Below are 13,279 nucleotides of genomic sequence, written 5' to 3' on the forward strand. Positions count from 1 at the left end.
TATTAATTGATTGCCTGGGGTGGGAGTCCTGGTCTGGTTTTGGTATATATTTGGTAATATTAAGTAGTTCCTGTCATTTGTTGTGCTGCTGCTGCGTAGTGACACTGGACACAAAAAAATTGTTCCATATGACAGAGGGGTCAAAGTTGAACAAAAGTTCATGCGCTATCGTAAAATTAGGTAAATATTACAAAAATGAGCATTTGCGCCTGTCGTAGACATGCGCAGAGCAAGTTCAGTCAGGGAACCTCAGTCAGCGCGCCGGCGCTCTCATCCACATGATTCACTCAGCCAATCACACGCTCACCCAATCTCTTATACCGGCTACTTTAACTGAAGGTTTTGCATTCATCCTCCTGCTTGCTTGCTTGCTGCTGCTTTTTGTATACTGTGCGCTGCTGTATACAAAGTGCTCAATTCTACGACTGCTGCTAATGTCACCAGTCTCGCCATTGCTGTGGCGTCTGGGCGATTAGGCTATGCACTAAACGTTGCTTTCATACAATTCTGGTAAGTCAGTGAGTTTAATTGGTTGGAAGAACGTGCACTGCTTTTGTTCACCGACGGAAATAACCTAGATTAAGTTGAAGCTGCTGCTTAAATGTCCTCCTCTGTTGCCATTTGTATCGTTGTGCCTCGATCACACCGAGATCGCTTTTTTTTGTTAGCCAATGAATTTCACGTCGGGTCCTGTCCTGCTCACAGCACTAGTCAAGGAAGCAGCTTACTTGCCGTCTGCTCTGCTTTCCGCCGTTCTTCACATGTAAATCCAGGCCAAAGTTTATAATCCGTTTTATGACTGGTCACGCTTGGTGCGCATTCTTGTCTTGGCTGCTACTAGTCAATATGTGGACGTAATATAGATTCAAGGCAACGGGATTAAAAGCATGCATTTGTCCACAGTGTAGAGTAGGAGAGTGGCAACACGCTTTGTATAGTTCCAACATTGTTCCTTGGCTGGAACTATCCCTTGAGATAGAACGAGCACTTCCGCATTCCATTGTTGCCAAGTGAGTCAACACTAATGTCGCCACTATTACTAGTTTACTCGGAGTATGTCCGCATCGCGTCTGTCAGGTATGTTGCCACGTCTGCACATTAAAAGCGTCTTGGGCTTGTTTTATTTAAGTCACTTGCCGGGTCTGTTGTTGTTTAAACCCGCGGTTCATTCAAGGCACCCTCAATTTTATATGATGATAAACTTATTTGACGTCGTTGGATTGTTTTCATAATGATTCAAGATAGTTTTGTGGCTTGTTTTCGTTGACCCAGCTGCTTGTCTCTTCCAATATGGCAACACAAGTTCTCTGATCAGAATGAAACGTCCAATGCAGCATCAGTTAGAAGTAAATGGAGTTGACCAGAGCAACTGAGAGAGCATTGAGGTTGCTCTTGGTTGCATAGGCCCACATGGCACTTGGGTCCCAAGGAATATTTCAGTGTGAATTGTACCGTATCATGCACCTAGTGTTGGGCAGAGCCATGCTGGATATTATTATTTTTATTTTTTGGCTGGAGGAATCAATATCATGCCATTGATTCATGCTAACTACCTATAAACTAATTGATCCTGCTGTTCAAATAAATGATTTACCTGGCTATAAGGTGGATGCTTGCACATTCAGGAATCTCAATTTTTTTTAGTAGGCCTATTATGAGGTATTTAGGATGCGAATTGATAGTGATAGTGGGTGCCCCCCCGCCCCACTGGCCCCAGTGCGGGAGCGCACTCGTCCATTTGTTTGCATTGCACAGTGCGCTATTTCCGAACGCGCCCATTGTGTCAGTGGGTGCTTCAGGCCTCAAGCACCCCGACTCGATGCCTATGCCTACTCTTGGAGAAATAGGCGGCAAGGGTTACAGCAGAGCCATCTAATAGAAGAGTTACGATGAGCGGGCAGAAACCGAGCACTGTTCATGCAGCCTGAAAGGCGGACAAGTGGAGTTTCAAATACATTGTTTTCAACGACGGCAGTGCAAATAAGAAGCTATTTAGGCATGTGTGCAACATGACATGTTTTAAAAGTATTATTCAGGACGACTAAAGTCTCTGTAATGTGTTTGTCATACGATTACTACAAACAATCTAAAATAATGGATTTAAGAATACTAAAGCTGGGCTGTTGCCTGGGTCAGGCATTTCTGCCTACTTCTGTCCTTCTACCCATTTGTAGAAGAAGAGCCGCGCCATTGAACTGGCCCCATGAAGTGAACTGAGTTTCGTAACTCCGTCTTACTCTATGGGTCTGTTTTACAGGTAAGTACTTATGGTGCTCCAGGGAAGTGTTTAACATTAAATAAAACGCACAGTCTGTCTTTAAAGACAGGAATTGGCTCATTGCTAACATTTCTGCTATGCTTAGCCCAGGAACAGAGGCGTCGTGTTTCCTATGCTCAGCCAGGAAAAGAGGTATGGCGTTACCACGCTGCTAACACTGCTGCTAAATGATTGATTTGAATTCTATCAGTGTTACGGCTTAGATGATACTACACTGTGACTGAAGCTAATTTGCCTTAACGTCAACTTTAGCTATATCCATGTCTTTTTAAAGCGATTCATAGCTGTTCTCATGCTGCTTCTGTCTCCATTTCCTGAGCGACAGCCTTTATACTGATGAGATGAACCTTGGATGCTGGGAAGGTCCTCCCTGTGGGTTGCCGCATACAGTCTTCATCGCAGCTGCAGCCATTATCGGATAGGCTCACATTGGTGGTATACGTGGTTCTGCTGCTACTGAAACCATGAGGCAGGTCATCAGTTAATCAATCCGCATCTTCACCTAGGCTGCTTTTGTTCTATTAATTCTATATTCACATGCAGTCGCTCAGCCACCTAAGTAGTGTTTCGGTTGAAACATCTGTATCCTTGATATGTTGACATGGACGCAGCTCCTTCTACGGTCTTGGGGGAAGAGTATGAAGGGAGATGGGTTGCAGATAAATGGCTGAATTTAATACTTGCCGGCAGATGCAAGTCTTCCGTGTTATTTGAGCTACCTTATAAGCAGCGGTAGCATGCTTTGGTCGGATAAAAACCTGGGATGGGAAACGGATCAGTCATAATGAAGGGATCTGCATCACCCATCAATAAGGACGCTCCTCTGTTCCATCTATCGACACGTTACTCAGTGGTATAACTTGGATCTGTGTTATGGATTATTTCATTCTAAGAGCTGTCTAATTCCAGGTTCGTCAACGTAGAGATGCTTGTCCTGTTTAATTTCATGTTCTAGCTCAGAGGCCATGCTGATGGTTTCGAAGCTGCCTGGTAACCTTAAATCAAACCATGGTAAATTATTCCTGCCTTCTCTTAATTGCAGCTGCAAGCTCATGAGGTTACAGTATGTTGCAGGGTCCTATTCATCTTTCCAAGTTGCTTTCTGTGTATCCTATCATAGTAGTGCTTTTAGTTAATTGTTTTAAATCTCAAAGGCATTATAACTGGCGTTCAGCTTTACTCCAGATTTTCAGTGATTATTTGTTTAATACCTTCTATGTGGTGAATCCTATGCATGATATTTCCACTTCTGACTTTGCTTGGATGCCCACCATAAAATCACTCAAACAACTCATTTCATTTGTGACAGCAACTAACACTAGTCTTGTCCTCTCTCTTCCATGCCTCATTTTCTGCCATGCTGTCCATCCGCAATGTCATGAGCCCCTATTCATGATGGATTCCGGGAAGCCATGGCCGGTCCTGCAAAAGCTGCTTCTTCTGCGTCAAGGCTGTGGGCTGCCTCCTAATCGCTACACGTCACACTCTTTAGGATCGGCACAGCAGCACCAAAAGTTCCAAATGCTACACTCTACAAGCTTGGGCTGGTGGTCTTCTGCAGCTGATGAAAGCTATGCTCTGCTAAACTTGAATGCTTTTTTCAGGCTCAGAACTAATGAGCTCTGAATTATGTTGGTTACGTTGCTGCTGCTACATGTATTCATTATTTTGCTCCTTATGCTGCAGGATCTTATTAATACTCTTAAAACAGTTTTTCTGCATGATCTTTCTGTTTCTTAGGCCGGTGGTCTCTGCTGCTTACGAAAGCTATGTTAGACTAGTCTTGAAAGATATTTTACAGGCTAAAATACTAACTAGTCGCGAATAGTGTGTTATTTGCTACAGATTTTTTCTTACTTACTACAGAAGTACAATTAATTCTTAAAACTGTATTTTGCATATTACTGTGGCAGAACTTGCAGCGTTGCCGCATCATGATCATGCATGCGATCATGTTGCACGCTAAAATTTGCAGCTCCAGGTGGTAGACTACTGGGTACTGATTTCAGATATTAATGATAACGATAGGATGTCCCTTTCGGTGATCCTGGTCGGGTTGGGTTATTTGCGCAGTGAACCAGGACACCGTTTAGGACTCCTGGATTTCAGGGATCAACAGGCGCTGTACTGTTGAACACATCGACCTAGTCATCACATAATGCTAGAACAGGCGCTGTACTGTTGAACAGGCGCTGTACTGTTGAACACATTGACTAGTCATCACATAATGCTAGCATGACCTATGCCTGATCTATGACCCATGTCTCTGCGTGGAATGGATATCGGTATGGTCTTCCTGTTTCAGGAAACAACAGGTGCTCTGTTGTACACATGTATAGCTTAGGGTTGGTGATGATCTGCTTTTTGGGGGTTTCGGATGTTTCGCGCTGTTGGGGGATTCAGAGTCCCTATGGTCGGGACTGATGCGCTTGACCTGAGTACCTAAAAAGCAGATCCAATACATCGCCAAACCATAATAAATATATTGCATTGACTATCCTATATCAATAAATATATATATTACATCCTCCTTGAGTTGTCTGACTGAAATGAGCATTTGCGCCTGTCGTAGACATGCGCAGAGCAAGTTCAGTCAGGGAACCTCAGTCAGCGCGCCGGCGCTCTCATCCACATGATTCACTCAGCCAATCACACGCTCACCCAATCTCTTATACCGGCTACTTTAACTGAAGGTTTTGCATTCATCCTCCTGCTTGCTTGCTTGCTGCTGCTTTTTGTATACTGTGCGCTGCTGTATACAAAGTGCTCACCCACCTCCACCCCAGCTACCACCTGTCGTTTTGGATCTACTGTTTAGGTACGGGGGATTCAGAGTCCCTATGGTCGGGACTGATGCGCTTGACCTGAGTACCTAAAAAGCAGATCCAATACATCGCCAAACCATAATAAATATATTGCATTGACTATCCTATATCAATAAATATATATATTACATCCTCCTTGAGTTGTCTGACTGAACATGTTTTTGTTAAAAAGTTAAATCTCTGTCCATGTTCAGATAGTAATCATTGCAGAGTGTTTGTTCAGTAACCGGGGTCTCCCCGACTCAGCAGCTCTTTAATAAACAGAAAGTCCATTTTCAGGTCATGCTGAGGACACAGCGAGGAGACCCATGGATCAGCTAGTGTTCCAGTTCCAATTTTGTCTGCTCATTGTTTTGTTTCATAACTTCCAATTTCCTCTATATGTATAACTTCCAATATCCTCTATCAGTTCTCTCTCTTGATTGGTTCATTTTAGTTTTTACTAAAGAGCTCAGAATATAGAATTATTTAACAAATTAAATATCACCACCAATGAGAGGTAATTACCTCTCATTAACCAATAATAATTGGCTTATATCAGATATATCAGCCTCCATGCTATTGAAATGTGCGTCCTAGTCTGATTGTGTCAAATTCCTTCTCATTTTCGGGTGACAAGATGAAAATACATTTTACATGATAAAAAAACAAAAACAAATGTTCTCTAAACAAACAAACAAGACATGTGATAAACCTGGATGCCCTGTACTTACTACTTACCGGTAGATAAAAGGGTCCTCACCTCACCTCATAAAGGCCTTTTCACACGGGAGGCGATTGATGCACCTTGATTATTTTGGACACGTGGAGAAGTTGTGGCTTTTCAGTTTTCAGTCAGGTTTCTTTCTCGCTACGTGGCAAGCGCCCCTCATGTGCAGACGCGTAGCTGATTCAAGCAATAACGCCCGCGTCACTCGCTCCCAGTCTGAATCGGCCTTAACCCCTTATTTTCAAATAGGCGTTTAATCATCATTCTATAATCCTTCTATAACATATCTCTCTAACTATGATATTCCTAAGATTCAGATACCTTTTTATTAGCCATTGTGTGTACACACATAGGATTTCTTTTCGGCATTGTCGTGTGTGCATTCAATTATTTTTTCACACATAACAGATAAATACGAACAACACAAAGACAAGGATCGTATTCGTAATCATTCACATCCTGCATCCTATAGAGCAGTCTCCAAGTCAAGTGCACAATTCAATTGAAAGTGTAAATAACTTTTCACATCAGTGATTCTCAGGCAGAGCTCCAGTCTTTGGGAGCCATGGGGCTCTCCTGCTTTTCCATCCATGTTGATTACATTAGTCCGGTGTCCTTGTAATTCCAACTATCTAATACGAAACTAGTTAGAGTGGAATACCAGCAGTACTCAGGGTCCCATGTAGGCCTGTCACAACATAATAGATTAATCGCAGTTATTTATTATTTACATTTGCCATATTTGCCAAATTGCCATTTAGTGTTTGCAATTTGCAAAAGTGGAAATAGCCGATCTCTACAAGCTCAAAACGATCGACCACGTTTTCACTTTTCAGCTTGTAGACTATGTACGTTATTTGTCATATCTGCCCTGTTCACCTTTTGTTTACGAAGCACTAAAAGCCAAACAGAAATGTAATTATTAATATTCATAATGTTCCACTGTTCATTGACAGAAAGTCATCGTCAAGTAAAAAGTCATAATTGTGACAGCCCTAGTCCCAAGGACCAGAGTTGGGAACCATCATGTACATCATGTATCACAACCCAATTTATATCCTAAATGATTTTATTTTTATTTCTTTTTTCACTCCTCAGAGTATAGTTTCCAAGTATGGCTCTCAGTTCCGGGGCAATTCTCAGCATGATGCTCTGGAGTTTCTTCTTTGGCTCTTGGACAAGGTTCACGAAGACGCCAACCTCACTCCTAACGACAACAACAGCAGCAGCATCAAGACCAAAGCCACTGTCAAGGTAGGTCCTCCACAAATATAACATAATCTGACATTTAATTCACATCAAACTGGGTACAGTGTAATGGCAGCTATAAAGAGCAAACAAAAACAACCTTATACATGCTTAAGATTTTAACCCCAGCGTCCCTATTCTGGATATTGCAGATCAACAAGCTCACAACACATTGCACGTTGTGAGCTTGAAGGTCAACTATTTTCAGCTAATAGATTTGTAGAATGAGGAAAGGGGAATGATGAGTCAATCAATACACTCACTGACTGTTCCAACTGCTGTTCTCACAAGCCTCTGATGGGCATACTGCCCTTCCTGTACGGTCCTCTGATGGGCATACTGCCCTTCCTGTACGGTTCATAGACAGGCCTCTGATGGGCATACTGGCCTTCCTGTACCGTTCATAGACAGGCCTCTGATGGGCATACTGGCCTTCCTGTACGGTTCATAGACGAGAAGAAAGGTACAAATCGAGACAAAGCTGAATTCACAGACTTTGCTGCTACTAAATGGCACACACAGTTTGTTTTACTTTACTACCAAATGGTACCCTCGCAGCCAGCAAGTTAGTGGGCTCATTTATACTTGGCACTGACTTTACTAGAGAATTATTTATCCCATTTCAACAAAATGGATGAGAGCATGTTCTGGTGTAGCTGTGCATATATAGGCGGGTGTTTCCCCGTCCTACATATGGTGGAGGGAGCATGTGGGGGGGGGGGGGTACATTTTGTACAGGACTGTAGCGGCAGCAACGTGTGGCTAAGGCTGATGATCTAGACTCAGTGTTGTACTGGCAGTGTCCTGGTCAACTCCAATTATTTCAAGGGCCTTCCTCTGAATATTGTCAAGTAGTGGAGCACTCATCCAGCTGAGTGAGGCGTACTCCATGACACTACAGACCTGTAGCTTGTAAACAGTTGCTCGGCTCTCTGTGGTGAGTTTACTGGCCACTCGCCCAGGATGTCCAGCTCATTTGTGGTGGTCAGCCGGTGTCCATTGAATTGCAGGCCCAGCTGGGACTGAATCATCTTTCTTCAGAGTGTCATGAACTTGCACTTTGATAGTTCAAAGGTGGTCTTCCATTGGTCTCCCCGGATGGTTATTTGTTGGAGATCCCGGTTCAGGCTGGGTACAGGCTTTAGTTTCGACATACTATTAGTCTGACTGTCATTAGAACGACAACCTACCTCAAACCCTAACCTAAACATAACCGCAAGCACAGAGCAGTGCATGTTCGCCAACCTTAAAGCATGTTCGCCAACCTTAATCCGATCGTTGTTTCCACATGTCAGTCCTATGGTGGGTCGGATAAGCGTGAGCAACCCTCCAGGCTAGCCTCCACTTCAGCCCTATGTGTTGGAGATCTCATGCACGCATAGAGGGTTGAGTCTTCATCATCATTGATGAAGATGGACAATAGGAGGGGACAGAGGATTGAGCCTTGTAAGGCATTGATGGAACAACCAATGCCATTGATTGTATGTTGCTGTTATGTCATCATAGTCAGATTATGACAAAACGAAACTAAAGAAAACAAGACAACCCAGAGAAGTGAAGTGGAATTATTCAGATATGCTAAATGGTTTCTTACAAAAGCTTCTCAAAGCTCTTGTGTTTGCATCACTTAAGGCTAATTAGGTATATGGGCTTTGCGGTTCTCACGTTGTGGGGCTCTGTGCAGCGAGTGCAGAGCTTGAGTCTATCTCTCCAATAACCACTCATACAGGTTGGCCTGTTGAGCACTGAGCGGAATTGAAGCTCCCAGTGAAAACCTTATTATAAGAAGGATTCTTTTTGCATCTTAAGTCAAGTTCAAATATAGAAATATTTTTTATCTGTATCAACAAAGAGCCCTGATACTGTCTTGTTTGGATTCATTAACTGCCCAGCAGGCTTATAGCAATTCAAGGTCAGCCATCAATGTAACAGTCTTAATGAGCAGACCTCATTATCAGAGGATTCTGCTAACAGCTCAGGAATGCAGACCTAATACTAATGCCTGGCCTTATTTAACCTGAATTGAATAAATAGCTTTGCACTCTATAGACTATTTTGCTTCAGTCAAACAAACAGTGAATGTCTTCCCTTTCTCCGTTATCAAAAAGTAGGTTCCATTAGGGTTTCAGAGTGGACTGAGCCACGAGTCACTGTTATGGCACGTGTACAGTCACTGTAGGCCAGATATGAAGTAAAACCGTTTGTGCTTTGGAAGAGGTGGGCAGGTGGGCAGGTGTCTGTTACTTGTCTCTCCCTCTCACTTTTGTCTGTCTTTCTGTCTTTTTCTACTGTCATCTTTCAAGTTAGCCAGTGATGCAGACATACAGACAGACAGACAGACAGACAGACAGCATCACCAAGGAGCCACACTGGCAATATTGCACACAAGCATAGAAGAAGAAGACATATTTAAGCCTATACTAGCCTTTTGCCACCACGAACGAACAACTTTTCATTTCCTCTCCTGAAAATTGAATTCATGTCCCTGAAAGCACTCATGCATAAACATGTATATAGGTGAATTCACAAACAGACATGCACGCCGTGTCACAGCGGTTTAGCTAAGAAAGGATCGGAAGTGCAGCCTAGTGATTGCCGGCGGGTTAAAAATGATGTAGCTTTCAGTCTCACAGAGGTAGGTCGTCGCCTAGGTTTCAGTCAAAGATTAGAGAGGAAAGATTCACTGAGGGATAGTTGGAGAGGCAGGAAGGGGTGCGCTTAAAGGACTTTTTTTCCTTTTTAAACCAAGGTTCATGTTTTGGGTTGTTATTACAGAGAAAGTAAAAGATGTGCTGCTTTCTTTCGTCTTTTAAGGGGGCAGGGGGCATTCGGGCATGTGGCTAAATGTCTTTTTTAATGATGGTGATTGTAATGATGGTAATTAGATGGTGAATGGCATGTTGCCTCACTGGAATACCCTCTGCTACACCAGTGGGTCTCAAAGTGTCCTTGAGTGGGTTTCAAATGGCCCCGTAAGGGTGTGTAACTCTGAGAGTTTGTACACTCTCAGAGGTATAGGGGTCATTGAAATTAAAAAAGTTTGAGAACTACTGTACACTAAATGGAACAGGGCCTGCCCTTAATTAGTATAATCAGTAAGGGACTGGGAGTAGGGAAGGGGCCCGGAAGTAGGAAGAGTTGTGTGTGCATAGAGCCTATTGAAACTGAACTGTCTGCCCTGAATATTAATGTTTATTATTATTATTATCCTTAATTACAAAAAGTAAAAGTAATAGAAAGACTGCTACCAGATTTAATTACATGATTAAACTGTTGAGACAGTTTTATTGCTAAATTCCCTAGTAAATTCCCTTCCAGCAACACAGCCTATAAGCGAAATACCAGTAATTATCACTCCACCAAAGTGTCCTTGAGTGTGTTTGAAATGGCCCCGTATGTGTGTATGTGTAACTAGTGGTACTGTTCCTTTCCTTTGTTCCATTCTGGCTCCTTTCTTTCCTCTATGAATTATCCGGTCCTGTTTAACTTTTTGTTTCTTGTGAAGCTTTTTCCTCAGTTGTACTGTTTATTCTTACTTTATTCTTGTTACAAGACGTATTTATATCAGCCACATGGTGTCTTATCTCGTCATTTAGTGCTCTAAACAAACATTAAAGTCCATAGACTTGGCTGGCAAACAAATTACATCATAAGTAACTAAACAAACAAATTCAAACCCATAGAGATGGCTGCCATATGACGTAATCTTCAAATTGGATAATCAATTATCAGCCAGAAACACAGATCATTACCAAAGGTGGGTTTACCAAAGGTGGGTTTACAAAAATATAGCTAAATCTGCTTTTCCAAAACATAACAAATGGCAGAACATGTTCAACAGTAATGCCAAGGAGACTGTGAGTTCCATTGTAGTCAATGCTGGTCCTTATCCTTAAACAATAAATAAAATGCAAAGCTATTTAAGTGATCATTTGAATCATTTTATATATAAAAAAAGAAAAAAGGATATGGGTGTGTTAAATATAGTTTCTCCTGGGCGCATGGTGGCACAGTCGGTAGCGCTGTCGTCCTGGGTTTGATTCCCGCTGGGGGTGCTAAGGGCATGCGTCATCACCGCCCATACCCTAAGTGGGGTTGACAAAAGGGCCTTTCTGTGTGGACTTTGCATGTTCTTCCCGTGTCCCTTAGGGGGAAAAATCACACCTGTGTGAAGTGAGGGGCGCTATATATTCATATTTTATGACATAATTATAAGATGAAACAAACATGGACGAAACATATATTAAACTCTGTTTGTTGAGTTATAGAACCATAAGGGTCCATTTGGTTCCTAACTATCATTTAGCTGGGGACCCCCTGTAACTCCTTCAAGGACCCCTAGGGGTCCCTGGACCCCACTTTGGGAACCACTGCACTAGACAATTGACACTGGGTGAAAAGAGATGGGTTACAAAAATCGTGTCATTTGGCTCCGGTTCATGTGCAATATAACTGTTCAGGAGGGAACCTGAGGCCATCAGGCAGGGTAGAGTCCACCTAAACACACCAGGAAACCCATCAAAACAACTCCACAGAACCCATGTTTGAACCTTGCACTGTTGTAAACTTGGTAGCTTTAATGGGAATGGGAATGAAAGGTAACAGCCTCTCTTCTACTTAGCACAAAAATGTGAGCTGCATGCCTTGATGTGGTCTATGTTTACACAAGATACCGTGAAGTTGTATTCTTAACTGACTGGGCAGTATTCATCTAGATAAACTATGTGTCTGAGCAGCATACCTTTGGTCAAAACCAGTGCAACCTGCCAAAGAACTTTAACCAAGGTATCATATTATGTAACAGGAGCCTGTGAACACACACACCGGGGCAGCCCAGCAGTAAAGGAATTATCCTCTTCTAATGGGACCTTTGTCTGCTTTATTCACCTCTTACTTAAGCCGTTAAGACCCGAGGCCGATTCTATAAATGTCTTCTGAATCCCAACAGTTTACTGAAAAACCTATGCTGAGCATCAGTGGTGCTCAAACCTTTTTGTCGACCCCCATCTCGCAATATTTTATTCGAGGGGCCCCTTGCCTCCTTATATATATAAATATTCAAAGATTTGCACAAAATAGCAAAGATATACAAGCTAAAGACATCTAAAAGGAGACAGATGCTTTTGTGATTTTTATGGGTTAATTAATTAGCTGTGTTCCTGCTTGGATAACTGGAGAATAACAGAAATGTCAGTGTAAACTAGGGGTGGGACGATATGGGTACCTCACGATATATATCGCGATATTAGGCCCTCGATAACGATAATATCACGATATTCGATATATTGCGATATTTGCGATATATCGATATATTGTTTGAAATTTCATCAACGATATATCACGATATCTGCAACTACAAAATACTATTTTCGTGCTCGAACACAGGGAGGGACACACACATAGCTGTCTATAGGAGTGGTTGCGACACTCAAACACTAAATTAATACTCAATAAACTCCCCCTTTGACTCATACCCTCATCATAATACCTCACAAACACTACCAACTGACCATTATCACTGGTGTCAGTGGACTGCATTTTGTATTCCCACAAAGCTGTTTGGACAAATCACCATCCAGTAATTCAGTACTTCAACTCTTAACGAGCTTACACTTAAGACGGAGGGTGGAGGTTGGAGGTGAGATTTATTGCAGATGAATTGATTACAGTATGGAGCTGGGATTGAGTGAATGGACAGAGAAGTGACTGACAGTATGATAACAGAATGATAACAGAATGATGACGGTACGAGGAGGAGACAGTGGAGGAGCTTTGGCGTGGGCCCCCTGGGGACGGACCAGAGCCTCGGTTCGGATCCTGCCTGGCGGAGGCAGGGGGGGCTCTTGAGCCTGCCCCCCTGGGGCCGACCTGGTGGAGCCTGCTGCTGGGCGGTCGTCGGGGAGGTGGCGGGTACCTGAACGGAAGCACAGATGAGCGAAGGGAAGTGAGGACCGTTTATAAAGGGGTGCGGACAAGGTAACGCAGATCTGATTGGAGCAGACGGATGATGGAGCATTACAGCTCTAAGTTGAACTAACGTTAACAACTAAAACTTCAACTCTTAACGAGCTTACACTTAAGACGGAGGGTGGAGGTTGGAGGTGAGATTTATTGCAGATGAATTGATTACAGTATGGAGCTGGGATTGAGTGAATGGACAGAGAAGTGACTGACAGTATGATAACAGAATGATAACAGAATGATGACGGTACGAGGAGG

The 13,279-nt window shown here is 42.9% G+C and overlaps 1 protein-coding gene across 1 annotated transcript in view; it reads left to right on the plus strand.

The window, feature by feature from the left end:
• usp43a (ubiquitin specific peptidase 43a) overlaps positions 1–13,279 on the plus strand; it is a gene marked incomplete at its 3' end in the record, with an annotated part of 113,773 nt that overhangs the window by 18,586 nt on the left and 81,908 nt on the right. The window contains exon 2 of the mRNA XM_083765347.1: positions 6,911–7,066. Coding sequence (XP_083621473.1) covers positions 6,911–7,066 — 156 coding nt within the window. The remainder of the gene's footprint in view (positions 1–6,910; positions 7,067–13,279) is intronic.

This window comes from Protomyctophum parallelum, assembly GCF_964188405.1.
Source record: "Protomyctophum parallelum genome assembly, chromosome: 5".
NCBI classification, from domain to species: domain Eukaryota; kingdom Metazoa; phylum Chordata; class Actinopteri; order Myctophiformes; family Myctophidae; genus Protomyctophum; species Protomyctophum parallelum.